Below are 17,666 nucleotides of genomic sequence, written 5' to 3'. Positions count from 1 at the left end.
TTACAAATAAAGAATCCTACTTCGCGGAATTTCATTTATCACGGTAGGGTCTAGAACCGATTAACCGCGATAAACGAGGGTTCACTGTACTTCTTTGGGTTTCTGAGGCTGTAAATCTCTGCAGGAGGAGAAAGCCTCCTCTTTCTCCCATGGAGCGGCTGGTGGGTTCCAACTGACCTTACTGTTAGCCGCCCCATTCGTAACTATGGGCATCAACTCGATGCTAGTGGATGAGTGATCGCAGTAGATTTACCCAATACATGTGTCGGTTGATTTCTTGACTGCTGCTTCCACGAGCCTTCATTGTGGATCCCAGCAAGATGAAATCCTTGGCCACTTCAATCTTTTCTCCATTTATCATGACATTTCCTGTTAGTCCGGTTGCAGCTTTCAGTATGGAGTACCACTCAGCATGGGTAAGGCCCCTGCCTGTGCTGCCCTAATAGAAATGCAACCAGGCTTTGATGACTAGAAATGTATTTTCTGTTTACAAAACTCTTCGACTCATGGCTGTCGAGCGAGTTCTGACTTACAGTGACCACATAAGACTCAATAAAACAGCTCTGCAGATTTCTAAGACGACATCTTTCTGGGATTAAACAGCTTCCTCTTTCTTCCCTGATGCACTTAGTGGATTTGAACCCCTGACCGTGTGGCTAGCCGCCTAACCCTACTTGCCCTACCAGATCTAGAAGTCAGGATTCCATGGCACTTCCATTAGGGAAAGGCTTTCTGTCCTGTAGACTCTGGGGGAAGGTCTTCTCTTTATGGCTCCTGTGTCTGAGTTCTGTGACAATCTCTACGGGGTCTGGATCGCCCCTCTCTCTGCGCTAGCACGTTCCTATGCCGGATCTGCGCATGTTATAGCTGAAAATCAACTCGGTTAGAGCATACCCCACTCTGATATGGCCTCAACATAACAATAATACAAACCTCAAACTCCTCGCCACCTAGGGGACCCAGACCCACAGGGACCCTAGAGGAACGAGGAGAACTGCCCGTTTGGGTTTCCAGGATGCGAATCTTCTCGGAGGCAGAAAGCCTCGTCTCTCTCCCATGGGACGACTGATGGGCTAGCACTGCTGACTGTAGTTAGCAGCTCCACGTGTAACCCCCGGCACCCCCAAGGCTTCTCTAAGAAAAGAAAGAAGCGCTCCTTCTTAAAAATTGACGATATCCACCAGCATAGGGTTAGGGTTTACACCACTTAAATTGGGTGGCACAATGCGGTCCATAACATCACCTATGTGTCATTGGAGGCGTCCGTGTGGCTGCGGTCCTTTCCGAGTAAGACGCCTTGCAATCTCCTGCCACCTATCAGCCAATGAAAACTCGACGGGTGACATGTTCCCCTCATGGGGACGGTGCAGGCTTGGGCAGTATTTCCTTCCATTATTCATGGACTCGAGGGCCAACTCCACAGCAGGTAACAGTCCAGCAATAAGGAGTCTGTTCTAAACTGGGGACTGTGGCTCTTCCTGGTCTCCATCATGGCGGATCAAGGCGAACAGGAGAACCCGATGCGGGAGCTGCGCATCCGCAAGCTCTGCCTCCACGTCTGCGGGCGGAGAGCGGCGACCGGCTGACCCGGGCGGCCAAGGTGCTGGAGCAGCTCACCGGCCAGACCCCCGTCTTCTCCAAAGCCAGATACAGTGAACCCTTGCCACTTCGCGCTTCGACTTCCGCGGCTTCACTCTATCGCGGGTTTTGCGTAACCGCGCATGCTCTGTCATGACTGCCACTGATTGGCTCATACTGTACACGCTTGATGCCATAAATAATATAATAAATAAGAAATGATCATTGTAACGTCCAAAATGTTTTACTGTATTTTCCCTTTTTCGTTTAATAAATTGGGTAATACGAGTGTCATGGTGACGAAAGGGTGTTTTTTCATGTCCTCTATGCTCTAACTACGAAAATATTTGATTTACAAATAAGGAATCCTACTTCGCGGAATTTCATTTATCACGGTAGGGTCTAGAACCGATGAACCGCGATAAACGAGGGTTCACTGTACACCGTCAGATCCTTTGGCATTAGGAGAAATGAAACAATTGCCGTCCATAGCACAGTCCGCGGGGCCAAGGCAGAGGAAATCTTGGAGAAAGGTCTGAAGGTGCGGGAGTACGAGTTACGGAAAAATAACTTCTCCGATACTGGAAACTTTGGGTTTGGGATCCAGGAACACATCGACCTGGGGATCAAATATGACCCCAGCATCGGTATCTACGGCCTGGACGTCTACGTGGTGCTGGGGAGGCCAGGCTTCAGCATTGCCGACAAGAAGCGCAGAACAGGCTGCATTGGGGCCAAACACAGAATCGGCAAAGAGGAGGCCATGCGCTGGTTCCAGCAGAAGTATGATGGGATCATCCTTCCTGGCAAATAAATTCCTGTTTCCAAAAGACGAATAAAAAGGTTACAGTGAGGTGAAAAAACAAACAAACAAATAAACTGAGGACTGTGTCTCCATCTAAGCTCCCCGCTGGCTTAAAGACAGCGGTACCTGGCGTAGAGACGGAAGAAAGCGGGTTCCTGGTTATAGGTGCCACGGCCTGGCCCTTTGGACTCCATGTGAATACTTTCCCACGCCTGCTGCGTAACGAATAGGCCCAGTGTACTTCACAGAGAGCTGGCACACTTAGGTGTTCCAAGGCACCTGAAAGCCCCCAATAGACACCTGTGCTGAATGCTGAGCGTGGGCCCAGAACATCTGTGCAGGCCTGACCCCAAACAAAGGAGAAGGGGGTAAAAATATAGCCTGTGTGAAACGGAGCAGGTCCGATCGCCTCCGTCTCAAGGAGGATTCTTTCCTCCCTGCTGCGGATGAGGAAAGCGAGGCTTGAGATGTCAGGAGATGTTCCCAGGTCGCCAGGGGAGAAAGGGGCGGAGCTAGGACTTGCAACTTAGGAAGCCTCCCCCTCAACACTCCATCTGCCCTAGGTGCGGTTCTTCCATGGTTAACGAGAAGTCCAGGACATGCCAGTGGAGGGAGCGCGCTGAGAGTCAGATGTAAGACCAGACAGGAGATGCGAGGCAATGAATGGGCCATCTTTCTTAAGCAAGGTTCCATTAGGGGATGACAGACCTCGATGGCTCCCCTAGCTTGCAGGTTGCATATAGGCCTCAAGGGTGGTCTCCATTTCTGCCACAGGGTCCCTGAAGTTACACTTTCTAATTTGCAAAAGGCTGTATTCTCTACATTCTTCTCACTCTTGTACATCCTCATACCTGCAGAATGTTATAAATCACACTTTCCTTGGCCGCACACATCATCAGTAGTTGATTCTAATTCGCAGTGACCTGATAGGACAGAGTAGAACTTCCCAATAGGGCTTCCCAGATTGTAACCTTCCTGGAGGCTGATGGCCACATTGTCCTCCAGTGAAGACTGGTGAGTTCAGAGTGTTGAGCGTTCAGTGAACGGCCCAGTACTGAACCACGCGCGGCCTCCCAGGCTCCTTTCAGATTCTCTTTGTTGATCAGCGCCCGAGATGCCGTTCTCATATAAATCCTAGAATCCTACAATTCTGATAGGTGTCGTAGACTCAGTCTCATAAGCGCTCTAGACTCAGTTCTGACAGGCACCCTAGATCAACTTCTGATAGGCATCCTAGATCCACTTCTGATAGGTATCCTAGATCCACTTCCGATAGGTATCCTACACACAGTTCTCATAAGCATCCTAGACTGAGTTCTGAGAGGAGTCCTAGACTCAGTTTTGACCAGCACCCTAGACTCAGTCCTGATAGGCACCCTAGACCAGCAGTTCTCAACCTGTGGGTCACGACCCTTTTGGGGGGTCGAACGACCCTTTCACAGGGGTCGCCCGATTCATAACTGTAGCAAAATTACAGTGATGAAGTAGCAACGAAAATAATAAAATAAAAGGCGGGGTCACCACAACATGAGGAACTGTATTCATGGGTTGTGGCATTAGGAAGGTTGGAACCACTGCTCTAGACTCAGTCTGATAGGTGCCCCAGGCTCAGTTCTGATAGATGTGGTAGTGTCAGTCTGATAGGCAGCCTAGAATCTATTCTGATAGGCACCTTAGACTCCGTTCGGACTCATTGTGATCCGCGTACAACAGAAACACTGCCTGCTCTGAACCATGCGCCACATTGTCTATGCTTGAGACCATTACGACAGTCACTGCTTCAATCCTCTTTGAGGGTCTTCCTCACGTTCTCACACCCTCTACTCTAGCAAAGCATGATCTCCCTCGCAGGACTGGCTCCTTATTATAAAATCAAAACTCACTGCCATCCCGTTGATGCTGTCCCATAGCACCCCAGAGCATAGTGTGGACCTGCCCCCTGTGAGTTCCCAAGCCTGTAACTCTTCTGGACGGAGAGAGTCTCATTTTCCCCTCATGGAGCAGCCGCCTGCTTCAAACTGCTGACCCTGCGGTTAGGAGCCCAATGTGTAACCACAATGCCACAAAGTAGGATAGAAAGTCTCATCCTTCTTGCATCCAGACAGCATTCTGACTCCACCTTATCCAATCCTGTTTTGGTTTGTTTTGGCCTGGCTGCTGTTTTTCTGACAATCCATCGTACACTCGATCTTTTTTTAATCAATACCGCAATTCAAAAGCATCGATTCTTCTGGATGTTTTCTTATTCATTGTTCAGGGTTCCCGTGCACCGGAGGAAATTAAATAGAAAATGCCATGGCTTGGGTTATGAGCACCTTAGTCATCAAAGTGACAGCTTGCTCTTTAGCACTCTTTAAAGATCTTAAACTTCTTTAAAGTTCTTTTGCTAGATATTTGTCCAGTGCAATATGTCCTAGACTAATCCCCCAAATAGCAAGGCTTTTCTATTTCATTAGTCTAGAACCTCCAATACAATGGCACATAGAATACAGTCTAAGCAAAGGGGTGCCATGATGTCACTGGTGTTCTTTAGCTCAGGGGTTCTCAGCTTTGGCTTGCTTCATATTTTGGGATGCTGTCCTGGGATTGTAAGATGTCTAGTAGCAACCCTGGCCGGCACCCAACAAGTGTCTGTAGAACCACACAGGTATGCCAACCCAAATATTTCCAGACGTTGGCAAATGTCACCACGGAGGGTCAATCTCCTTTGGTTGAGAACCTCAATTCTAGATAAAGAAAAAAGAAGCTAGCATGCCTGAGTGGGTGCGATGTGCCAAGTGCTTTATGGATCCAAAATGCATTTAATTATCACAATAATCCCGTGAAGCAGTGTCATGTACAGCTATGAACTCAGGCAGAGAGAAGGCAGGTCATATGTTCAGGAACACTCAGCCCAGAAGCAGCACAACATTGGTTTTGAAGGCAGTCTGCTGAATTCTCAAGCTGCCAGGGGGCAGAAGTAGCAACTGGAATTTTGGAAAAAGTACAGACACTAGTGGGTGTTCTAACATGCTTCTTCATGTGATCGCGATCCCTATTGTGTATCTTGCATAGTTCACTGCAAGGTTGAAATCTGAGTGTGCATTTTAAGCACCGATTTCTATTTTTCTCCCTGGGGCTGTTAAATGCACACGTTGCAATATCACTGTACATTTTCCCCCATTGTCATTTCAGAGATGCTTGGAAATTGCATACATCTGTACATGAAACAACGTCTGGGCTCCCTCTGGTGTCAGCTAAGATTACATCTGCTGTTCCAGGAGTTCCACAGTTCAAGTGAATCAGAAGTTTGTTTTTTTTGTCAAGAGACAGTCCCCTCCCTGGGGGATGGACAGCAGAGAAGAGGGCAGAGGGAGACATCGGACAGTGTAACTTATGACAAAACTATAATAATTTATGAATTATGAAGTGTTCATGAGGGAGGGGGAGGGGGAAGGGAGGGGGAAAATGAGCAAATGATATTAAGGGCTAAAGTAGAGGGCAACTGTTTTGAGATTGATGAGGGCAACAAATGTACATATGTGCTTGACTCAATGGATGGATGGATGGACTGTGATAAGAATTGTACGAGCCCTCAATAAAATAATTTTTTAAAAATAGACAAATGCAGAATCACATAATTGAAAGAGAATTAAATGTCACTAATCTAAAAAAAAATCCAGTGGGCTCTCACTGATTGCATTATAAACTTATTTTATTAGACTTTGCAACTCTTCTATTAAGAGTCTGCCATCACGTAAGGCTTACAATGTGAGGAAACAAGTAATGCCAATGTAATCACTTATCACGAGCACAGAAAGATATTTCACACATTGGCGAGGGTAGAGAATGGTAGAGAAAGAACAATGCAACCATGGTTCCTTTTCTTCCTTACACAGGCTGATTTCAGACTGAGCATGCGTCAGCCAGCCTCTGCGATTGGGGATGGCTACAGACAAGCTGTCCGGGTCTGTTTCCAAACAAAAAGTTCCCCTCCAAACGATGGCTTCCACAGGGATCTTCAGGACCAGTTCAAGGCAGAAGGTCACTGCAGGAGGTGATGGTTACTGTTTTATGTCTTTATTCCCATGGGGTACACACGATAGATTTTCTCAAAGGATATAGGAATAACCACAGAGCCTTATGAAAAATTCTTAGGAAAACTGCATTCATGAGAAAACAGGAAAGTTGCACCCCGGGTTTTTTGTTGTTCCCATTATGACAATATACCCTCTTATTCCTCAGGGCAATATCCCCTCCTATTCTTCAGTTGTGATAGTTAGGTTTTCTGTGCCAACATGGCTCCCGTAGAAACATGTGGGTGGAGTTTAGCCTGTCAATCAGTTCATAGCTCGATTGGAGAGCAACCGATATAAATGACTCTCTGGAAGCTGACCACGCTCTCTGGTTGTTTCACCTGCTTATTAACAAGACACTGAGTCACCCGGCGACCTGCACCTGCCATATGAAGCTTTCAACCCATTGGATCCACAAGACTTTTCACCAACCAGCCTGTGTTTTTCTTGCATTCTGTTTCATTTGCATGTGGCAGCATGAGTCTGAAGAAGAGATTTATGGACTAGTATCGAACTTATGGGCTAATGCCAGACTTCTGGACTTGATCTGCACTGGGCTGAGATGTTTTCTTTTTTTACCAAGAGTAAAAGGCTTTATTGTACAAATCCTACCGGAAGTGCCCAGGTTGACAGGGGGACCAGTCTGTAGGTGGGGCCTGCCCTGATCCCCGCCTGAGTGCCAGGGTCCCCTGAGGAGTGACTAGGTATCCAGAGTGTGCCAGTATGTGGGCAGCCAGGGGCACAGAGCACTCTAGGCAGAGGTAACAACAGCCTGTGCGGGTGACCTCGCTGCCCAGCTCAGGAGCCACACGGGTCTCCACAGGTCTCACCATTGTGGAACACGTGGTAGATGCTCATGGGAAGGAACATGGCCAAGGCCCCAAGCAGGGAGTCCACCTGGATAACCACACTAGCTGCCAGCAGTGCCTACTGTCCCCCACCGTGCTGCCAGGAGCTTGCTGCCACCTTCACATAGGAGAACATGCCAAGACACAGCACCCAGGATCCCACCACAAGGGCCACCCCTGCAGAGGTGCCCACCAGGGGCGGGCAGGGGCTGAGGACTGCCAGCACCATCAGGTAGGCCCCAAAGAGCACATCTGCACAGCATGCTCATGGCCAGGAAGCAGGCAAGGGGGTGGGCCGTGCTGCCCAGCACCACAGCCAGGTGGTAGGCCAGGCGCCCATAGGGCAGGCAGGAGAAGCTCTGCACAGCAGGGAGCACGCTGTTGGTCAGCACGGTGGTGAGGGTCAGCAGGCCCAACGGGCAGGCACTTCAGGCCGACAGTAGGTGGGGAGCCTCGGGGGCAGAGCTGGGGGTGGCGAGAGCTGCCTGGTTCGGTAGCTCCTGCAAGGGCAAGACCTCCTCCCCTCTTCTTCAGAACCACCCCGTGGGGCGGGCTGAGATGTTTGCTTGATACACAATTACTCTTTGATATAAAGCTCTTTCTTAAACACATCTGAGTGTCTCTGAATTTGTTTCTCTAGTCAACCTGGTCTAACCCAGCAGTTCTACGAGCATTTCACTGGGAAACTGTTCCCAATCTACTCTACAGTCCTGCCCCTTCAGATTTCTTTGTTCCCCAAACCGAAAGAACATTTAAAAGGTACATGATTTGAGTCCCACGAGGATGGAACAACTGCCCTGTTGATGTGGTGTAAATCAAACAGCACAGGACTTTTCAGGGGAGGGGTTGAGACGTGGAAACACTGCCTTCAGAAGGGTACAGACTTTGATGGAGGATATGTTGAGCTTTACTTTATGATATTTTGTTTAATAACCCTTTCTAGCCTTTTTTTCTAGCTATATCACACACACACACACACACACACACACACACACAATTTCCGTCTCTTGCAATTAAAGGAGATTCGAATTAAAATAATGTGATAGCACTTGTCCCTAGTACCTAAGCACATATTTATTTAAGGAACACCTAAAACTGTGATGGCAAAATGAAACATATATCATCGTGCTTTCCTGATGGCTTTTTAAAAACTCTTTATCCTGACTTAGGCGACGGCGCACTTAGCAGATCAAAATGTCTGCGCTCAACCACTCATCAGTCCTCCCAATGTCACGGCCACTTCCATTATGTTTTACTTCACTCCCTCTTGTTGGGGAGTGTCTTCCTCTTCACCCAACGTAACACTTGTTTCCTCTCTAGACTATGGCTTCCCCCACTCTGGTGACCATCAAAGTCCATGTCTTCCAGTGTGAAAAAAATTATATTAAAAAAAAACAGCGGTTTCAGACGCTCTTTGTCCTTTGGTGATTGGCTCACTTCATTTAGCACAAGGCCCTCCAGGTTCGTCTGTGTCGTGTTTCACAGAGTCATCGCCGTCATTCAACTCCATCAAACATCGTGTCTGTGTGTATGCACCAAAGTTTACTTATCCGTTCTCCCACTGATGGGCATTGGGTTGCTTCACTGATGGCCTTTCTGATGCAGCCAGATGGAAGAAAGATGTATTAATATGCAGCAAGAGTTTTAAAAATGTTGCATACTCATTGGTCACATGAGTCAGGAGAAGCCTCAAGTTCACCATCTAACCCGCAAACTTGAACTGCACTGACCCCCTCATACAACCGGGGGAGCCACTTTTCTGCATCTAAACTGATCTCTTTGTATACATATATTACATGTCACTGGTTTTGTACCTTGGAGAACCCAGCCTAACACAATAGCAAAGTTGAAAACAGAAAACAATAAATGCTGTCTTTTGGAGAGACCGGAACACTCGTACATTGCTGGTGGGGCTATCCAAGGTCCACCCACAGTGGAAAGTGACAGGGTGTTTAGAATAGAAAGACCATACGATCCAGAAATCCCTCTACTAGTTTATAGCCCAGAGATGTAGAGCTGTCACACAGCTAGATGTATTCCCACCGATATGCATCCCAGCATGGCCCAAAGACGTAAACAACGTAGATGCCCATCAGCAAAGGACAGAATAAATCAGCTTTGGTCCATAAACCCAATAGCACACTGTGCACGGTTGGAGAATAAAGATGAATCTGCAAAATATCTCTCAACACGGATGAACTAGAGAATAGTATGCCGAGTGAAATTAGCCAATCACAGGACAAATATTTTATGAGACCATTGCTGTAACAAAAAAGTCAGGAAAAGGTTTTTCACCCTAACACAAACATTCTTCGAGGGGCTCCAGGGATGGAGGAAGGCGCTTTGGTCATGGAACGGGTTACATTTGGGGCAGCTAACTGCAAAGCCAGCAGTTTGAAACCACAAGCTGCTCCAAGGGGGAATGATAAGACTTTCTACTCCCGTTAAGATCTGCTGTTTTGCTAACCCACAAGGGCGGTTTTACTCTGTCCTGTAGGATCACTGGGAGTTGGAATCAATTTGCTGGCAGTGAATGAGGGGTGGGAGGTAAAGTCTCAGGCTACAGCAGTGTTTCCCAAAGTGGGTGATGCTGCCCCTGCAGGGGCAGGGCGATCCAGGGGGCTCCAAAACCAGACACCTACACTTTTTCCTGGATTATGGCCTAGAATACAAAAAGTTTTTAACTGTCAGGGGGACGCTAAATAATGGTTGTTTTGTTTTATTCTGAAAAGGGGTGTCAGGCCAAGTAAAGGGGTGTTGGGCCAAATAAAGGGGTGGCAAAAATTTACCTTGGATGAAGAGGAAGACAAATGCATGAGGGGAAAAGTCAGGGAAACATGATGGAAGCATTGGGAGACACTGGGAGACGTGGAGGCACGTGCTTTCTACACACAATCCTGCAACGATCTATGAGTAGACACTTGGACAGACACACAGGCTGAACAGCTGTGGGAGAAGTGGGATTCTATCAGTGGATACACATACGTTGGATGAAGCATATTTTTATATAGGTATTTACTTTTTCTGTAAAACATCTAGGAATGTGGTGGAACATATGGGGGACAAAGTAATGAGCACTTCTTTTTTTCTTTCTTTTATTATATTTATTTATTTATTTTTGACATTTTATTAGGGGCTCATACAACTGTTATCCCAATCCATACACACATCAATTGTGTAAAGCGCATTTGTACATCGTTTCTCAAAACATTTTCTCTCCACTTAAATCCCCGACATTAGGTCCTCTTTTTCCCCCTCCCTCCCCCGCTCCCCCCTCCCTCATCAGCCCTTGATAGTTTATAAATGGGTATTTTGTTATATCTTGCCCTGTCCGACGTCTCCCTTCATCCACTTTTCGGTTGTCTGTACCCCAGGGAGAAGGGCACACACAGTTCTATGTAATCGGTTCCCTCTTTCCTACCCATTCTCCCTTTACCCTCCCTGTTTTGCCACTCACACCACTGGTCCTATAGGGATCATCCGTCCTGGATTCCCTGCATTTTCAGTTCCTATCTGTACCAGTGTACCTCCTCTGGTCTAGCCAGACTTGCAAGGTCGAATTCGAGTCATGGTAGTGGGAGCGGGGAGGAAACATTTAGGAACTAGAGGAAAGTTGTATTTCTCATCATTGTTACATCGCACCCTGACTGGCTAATGAGCACTTCTTAGACATAACCAAACACCGTGAGGCAATGAGTTGCTGAACCTGGAGGATTAGGACCATAGCCTTGGGAGACACCAAGGTCAACTGACAGAATATGGTTCTACGTTGGTCAGTAGAGCTACTGGGATCTTAAAACTTCACAAGGAACTCTCAAAGGTGCAAATATCGGTCTTTCCCTCTCTGGAGAAAAGAAGAATAATGAACATTGAAAGATGATTATCTGGAAACAAGTAGTCTAATGGATTAAAGGACAACATGCACATCAGATTCAAGAACGCTGAGACCAGAAAAACTAGGGATGCCCAGCTACCACCAGCCACTTCTCTCAGAGGGACCACACCAGGAGGTCCTGAATAGAGTGGATGAAAAATTGATTGTGGATACCAAGAACATGAAATCCTTGACAGCTGTAATCCACCCCACCCCCTGCTCCCCATTTATCATGATGCTGCTTATCAGTCCATTGTAAGCACTGTTTTTCTTTCTTTTAATGTTAGACTGTAATCTATAAATGGTTTTAAGGTGGAGCAAATGTCAAGAAAAGCGTCACAAGGGAGGTGATGTTTACACATGGTCTATAGAAATAAATGTTAAGAGGACAGGAAGAACATTCCAGGGGGAACTACAACTCAGAAGGGCAAAGTTGAGTTGAAGCGAAATGTAAAAGCGTCAAAGTGCTATCTGATTCACACATCTTTTCAAAACAGAATTCCTTTTGGTTTGGCGGCTCTGCAAAGCTTTGTGAGCTTTCATGGCCAGGCAGATAGGGGCACAGAGAATCTGGAGAAAATGCCTCGCAGAGAGCCCAAACATCACATTCTGCCCCCATTTCTTTCCCTTCCAAGAGTGGCCTCTAATAACTCATGTGCCGCTCAGCATCACGAGGCTCCCTCCCTTTTCCTGGGGCCACCAGGGCCACGGAGCACACTTCACACTGACAGGGCCTCTGTGAAGTGGAGGTACCAAGAGATAGATGCTCCAGCAGCTTCCACTTTCCTTTACGATCCTTTAGTTTGTAGCACATCCTTACATTATCCCAGGCTGTGTGTGAGTTTTAGGTTTAAGGAAGTGTTGTAGATTTTTCAGGAAAAAAAAAAGACAGTGTAAAACGGCATATTTAAAACAACGAATAACAAGCAATTCTGCCCTTTAGAGGGGTTCCTCTCACTCACACACTCTGGTCCTAACCTGATTCTATTCCCAACCAGGACCCTTTTACCCCACCAGGTAGAAAATTGATATTGATCACTCACACACAACTCACTCTCAGCAGCTCCATTCTGACTCATAGACCACGATCAACCTGCCCCTTTGGGAGAAAGCCTTATCTTCCCCCCACAGAGCTGCTGGTGGATTTGAACTGCAGGCCTTGTGGTGGATGCTTGTACTAGGGTTATGGATATTAGAAAGGAAGGCCACAGGACGAAATGCTCTTCTTGACATATCATAACATGCAATCAACATGGGTTGTTGCCGACGTTAACCTTGGTCATCTGGCTTTCCTGGTTTCTTCACTGCAAAGCTACTTCCCATTCTTACCCGTTCCCCTGCTTTTCCATATTCTATGTTTTGGAAGCCAATCTGAGGAGTTAAGCTCCATTTCCTTGGGGCATGAACGTCTATCTATATAAAAATTTTGGAATAAGGATATTTGTTTCATAGTCCTTATTTATTTATTCAATCATTGATTCATACCTGTATTGTTCCTTGATTCTAAAATTTCATGTCTCACGCTCTAGACATTTTAATATAGCTTCGTACAATATGTCTGTGTGATTCTCTTTCTATAGTTTTCAAATTTGTTCATTTTTTTGTCCCTCCCTGCTCCCATCTGAGGCCTTACTTCATATTTATAGAGAATAATTCAGCAGATGATTTTAAAAATAAATTTAATTGTGCATACTCAATATCATGTTGTTTTCTCTTGTTACTAACCTTCTCAAAGAACTATATAATTTTCTTCCTACCTGCATCTACCTGCTGACCTACAGTCTCTAGGGATGGCTTTCCACCCGAACCTCAGATAACTAATGAAGTTTTGTTTTTTCCCAGTCTGTTGAATATTTTACAATAATTTTATATTTGCCAGCCTCACGGAGGGGTAATTTAATTTTATTTCTCCTGGCGTGTAGAGTACATACAGATCAACAGAAAACAGTCTTGCTTCTCTTTTAGTAGTTAAAAAAGAAAAAGAAATTGCCCCCAAGAATAGAATTGTGTCTGAAATTATGATGCTAGAAACGCTTCTTGTCACATTCCTGATTGTGGCAGTTACGTAACCTGCTGTCAATTTGAGACTTACTAGTGAAGGGGTAGCGTTTAATCAGGTAGTGTTAATCAGGTTATAGCTTGAAGACCTCATTTGGAGGCACTAAGGAGATAAATAGCTTGCTGGAGGGGGCACACTCACTCACTCCCTGGGAGACATTGCAGCTGACAAGACACACGGAGACAGGCTGATGGCAGCCAGACCCTTTGAGCTGAAGAAGCCACGTGGAGACACCTGCCAGCGCGGAGATGCTTACAACACCATTGGATCCACAAGACTTCCCACCCACTGGCCTGTGATCTTCCTGCATTCGGCGTTGTATGTGTTTCATGAGTCTGAAGAGGACTTTATAGATTGGTATTGGACATATGGGCTAATATTGGACTTATGGACTTGATCTGGATTGGGCTAGGATGTTTTCTCAATATTCAACTGCTCTTGTAGATAAACCTTTTTCTTATATACACAGGAGTGTCTATGAATTTGTTTCTCTAGTCTACCGGACTAACACACTGACACTAGACTTTTACACATGGCATCAAGGAGTTTTGTTTGTTTAGGTCTCTGATTCTACATTTTAAGACACATTCTATTTCTTTGTTACTGAACATATTTTGTATAATATTGTAAGAGCCAAACGTTCACACGGAAGCACCCTTAATTTAAAAATTAACTGTTTCTATCTTTTGACTTATAAACATGTCACATCTAAAGATGTACTTTGGACATGTTATCAGGAGAGGCCATTTCCTGGTGAAGGACATCAGGCTGGACAAAATAGAGGATCATGCAAAAAGATAGGACGCCCGAAGAGACGGGTTGATGGAGGGGGCTGCCCCAGTGGACTTTACCTTAACAATGATCACAGGCATGGTACAGGTCTGAGCAGGGTTAATTCTGTTGTAATCACTACGGCCACAGTGGGTCAGAACTGACTGGGCGGCGTCTAGTAAGGCAGCCACAACACAAATGGACCCTTGATCCTTTTCTATGTAGAGTCACGAGAAGGAACTGAATTGCCAGCACTTAACACTAAAGGTTTCCCGACCTTGAGCAATCCTCCCAGGTTTGAAAGGAACATGCTTTCCAGAAGGACCTTCTGAGAAATCATGCAGCCTTGCTGATCGGCTGATGTACCATTGGGCTGCTGCCCAGAGGTGGGGTCCAAACAGCACTATTCGACATACCTCTTTCTGTGGGTTCCAATCCACTCCTTTAGGCACCATCTTTCTCTTTCAAATGCAAGAGCTAAAGTAGGATTCCCCACATTCCGACGATTGTTTCAAGAACTAGGAAGTGATCTTAAAGCTGGAGTAACTGCAGTTTGCTCCATTCCCTACAGACTCCAAGAATGTCTTTAGAATGACATTGTTCACACCAGGAGCCCAATTCCCTCGCTGTTGTATCTAATTTAGGTGCCAATTCAAGGCCACCCTGCTGATGGGTTTTTGTCAATATTTAGTCTTAATCGAACGGTTTGGGGGAACCAATTCTAAGAACTCAAAATTGTCTCCCAAATCAACATAACTTTCTAATCAGGAGTTTTGGTCAGTTATTTTCACTTGATCTTAGCCAAAAGGCCGAGAAGCGATATGGTCAGTTATTTTCATTGGGAGTCTAATGCTTGTGACTCAAACAGCTACTGATGTTTATCGCCCACACGCATTTTTTCTCTCGAAATTGTGGGTGGCTTTTACAAAAGCTTTTCGCTTTAGGGTATTTCTCCCACTTCTCCAGTTGTGCCAGGCGAGACACGGCTTGACCACTTAATAAAAAGTTATTACTTGCTCTAGATTTTGTGGTGATGGCTCGAAGTTTTCTTGGACAGCAATGAGTCCTGGGTGTTGGGCATCTGGCGCATCTTCTTGTTAAGGGCCACGCTATCCCCCATCTTCGGGAGCTCAGCTCTCAGATACTCCCACATCACCGCCAGAGACACAGGAACACCGGCCCTGACCCGCTTGACATAGTTGCTTTTCCATAGTAAAGGATGGATTCACTCCACAAGAAACTGCAGGCCGACATGCTAAGGCTGAGGCTTAGCCTGAATGCCTATTTTGATGCCCTATTTCTCACGTGCAGGCATGATTAATGGTAGCGTGCTATAAAGCTATCCGGTTTCCATTTTAGCTCTGTTGTAGTCTGTTTACATCGAATGGTAGGTTGCTCTCTGATCTGATTGGCTGTTAGCCTTCTAGCCAATCAGAGAGTATTATGGGAATCACTACATTTACATACAGACCTCCAAATTATCCAATCAGCTGCTGGATCCTCTAAACGTCATCTAAGCTGAAGCCTATAAATGCAGGTCTTGCGGGTGCCTGTCGCACAGTTTCTGCGGAAGAGAGCTGAACACCGATCATGCCGGAGTTAACTTCCAAGGGAGCTACCGTTTCCAAGAAGGGCTTCAAGAAAGCGCCGACGAAAGCTCCGAAGGAGGGGAAGAAACGCAAGAGATCCCGCAAAGAGAGTTACTCCGTTTATATCTACAAGGTGCTGAAGCAGGTCCACCCGGAGACGGGAATCTCTTCCAAGGCCATGTGTATCATGAATTCCTTTGTGACCGATATTTTCGAACGCATGGCCGGTGAAGCGTCCCGCCTGGCGCGTTACAACAACCAACCAACCATCACGTCCCGGGAGATCCAGACGGCCGTGTGCCTGCTGCTGCCCGGGGAGCTGGCCAAGCACGCCATGTCCGAGGGCACCAAGGCCGTCACCAAGTATACCAGCGCCAAGTAATTGTACACCGAGAACGCAAAGGCTCTTTTCAGAGCCACTGACATTGTCTAAAAGACTGCGCGCTCCTTGTGTTTTCCCTTCAGCTTTAGGCTTTTAAAAGAAGGCCGAGGACTTTTGCAAATGTTGATTCTCAAGCTATACGTGCGTAAGGTTTTATTCCAACCTGTTAAATCCGGTTGCAAAGAGAAAATGTTCACTCAAATTCATGACCACCTTAAGGAGCCTTAATGGCACTGCATTTGCAACATTTTCTCAGCATCCAGAAAATCATGGATTTTGTCTGGAATAAATATCTGAGTAGAAAGGCTTCAGTCTGTCTTCCTGGGAATGTAGAGTGTTGTAGAGCAACGAGACTGGATAGTCCCTAAGCTTTAGTTTTTACCCCCGTATGTCTGGAAGGAACTTGGATGTGACTAAAACCTTCCATGCCTTCTTCCAATTTTGCTTTTGTAGCTAGCCACTCGGGCCAATATTTAGGTCCGATGGGTCAGGAATCTAAAGGATCTTACGCCTCTGAACCTTCACGCGGCTTTTTGTTTTGGCTTTTGAGGACGCATGTTCTATCCTGTTAAACCACTTAAATGTGGTTATCCTTGCATATGCCCACCATCCCTCCCACCCTCCCTCGATAATATCCTATCATGCCCCTCTCCCGGTCCCCACCCCCATCCCTGGCCTCCTCATAGTCTTCGAAGTCTTTTTGATGTAGAAACCCCTTTTTGGTGTTTTTTCTTATAATAATGTTATGATTAAATATTTGCCTTTATAAGATTGACTAACGTTGCTAAACATACTGCTCGCATTTTGTTCATGTCTTAGTGTTTAAGAGGTATTTTTAATTGATGCATAATAGTACATTGTATGAATGCACCAGTTTATCCATTTGTTATCACTGGAGGTTTTAAAAATTATTTCCATGTTTTTCCTATTATGGAAATTGCTGCAGTAAACATAGGTGTGCATATGTCTGTTCCTGTTGTGTGCTTTATTTCTTTAGGGTACATACCCAGGATAAAGATTGCAGAATCATAAGGTTTGCATTTGTTTAAGGAAGAGCCATACTGATTTTCCATGCTGGCTGTACAATTCTACAGGCCCGCCTGCAATGTGTGAGCATTCCAAACCACATCCTCTCCAGCATTTATTGTTTTCTTTAATTTTGCTGAAAGTGTCAGTGTGAGGTGGTATCTCATAGTCGTTTTAGTTTGTCTTTCTCTTATTGCTCATGAATGTGAACATGTATTCATATGGTTGTTGGTCCATTTTTAAGTTTATATCTATATTTTTCTTGTTAACATGTAGTTTTCTATTGATTTTATAGATTAGCTCTTTATCTGATGTATTATTACTAAATATTTTTCCCAAGCTGTGGGTTCTCTTTTGAACTCTTTTGAGGACACCTTTTGATGTGCGTACATGTCATCATTTTAGTAGGGTGTGGATATTTTTCATTATGTTCAGTACTGGGCTTATGCTTCGTTTATGCCCTGAAGCTTGTCCCTATTTTTTTCATCGATGGTCTTTATGGTTATGGGGTTTATTTTATTTAGGTCTTAGATCCATCTTGAGTTCTTTTTTGTACATGGTGTGAGGTATGGATCCTGTTTCATTCTTTCACAGGGAAAGATCAGGTTTCTCCAGTACCATTTATTGAAAAGGCTACCTCTTTTCCAGTTAATGTGTTTTAGTCCTTTCTCAAAATTAG

General features: G+C 45.6%; 1 protein-coding gene and 2 pseudogenes across 1 annotated transcript; 2 read left to right on the top strand and 1 right to left on the bottom strand.

The window, feature by feature from the left end:
• Nucleotides 1-1,490: 1,490 nt before the first annotated feature.
• Nucleotides 1,491-2,431, top strand: LOC101663340 (annotated as a pseudogene).
• Nucleotides 2,432-7,236: 4,805 nt separating this feature from the next.
• LOC101654533 lies at nucleotides 7,237-12,509 on the bottom strand (annotated as a pseudogene).
• A 3,071-nt stretch (nucleotides 12,510-15,580) lies between these two features.
• On the top strand, nucleotides 15,581-15,961 carry LOC101663648 (histone H2B type 1-A). Its single transcript, XM_004712481.1, has one exon. It carries the CDS (start codon nucleotides 15,581-15,583, stop codon nucleotides 15,959-15,961), a length of 381 nt encoding a protein of 126 aa, XP_004712538.1.
• Nucleotides 15,962-17,666: the final 1,705 nt, after the last annotated feature.

The sequence above is a fragment of the Echinops telfairi genome, unplaced genomic scaffold (genome assembly GCF_000313985.2).
Source record: "Echinops telfairi isolate 266 unplaced genomic scaffold, ASM31398v2 ScPeMD7_5868;HRSCAF=6743_0, whole genome shotgun sequence".
Classification (NCBI taxonomy): domain Eukaryota; kingdom Metazoa; phylum Chordata; class Mammalia; order Afrosoricida; family Tenrecidae; genus Echinops; species Echinops telfairi.
The sequence above is the reverse complement of the archived record's forward strand: the minus strand, read 5'-3'. Positions and strand labels throughout refer to the sequence as shown.

Excerpts from the sequence above, each read along its gene's own strand:
- LOC101663648 (XM_004712481.1), top strand. The coding sequence starts at position 15,581 with ATGCCGGAGTTAACTTCCAAGGGAGCTACCGTTTCCAAGAAGGGCTTC.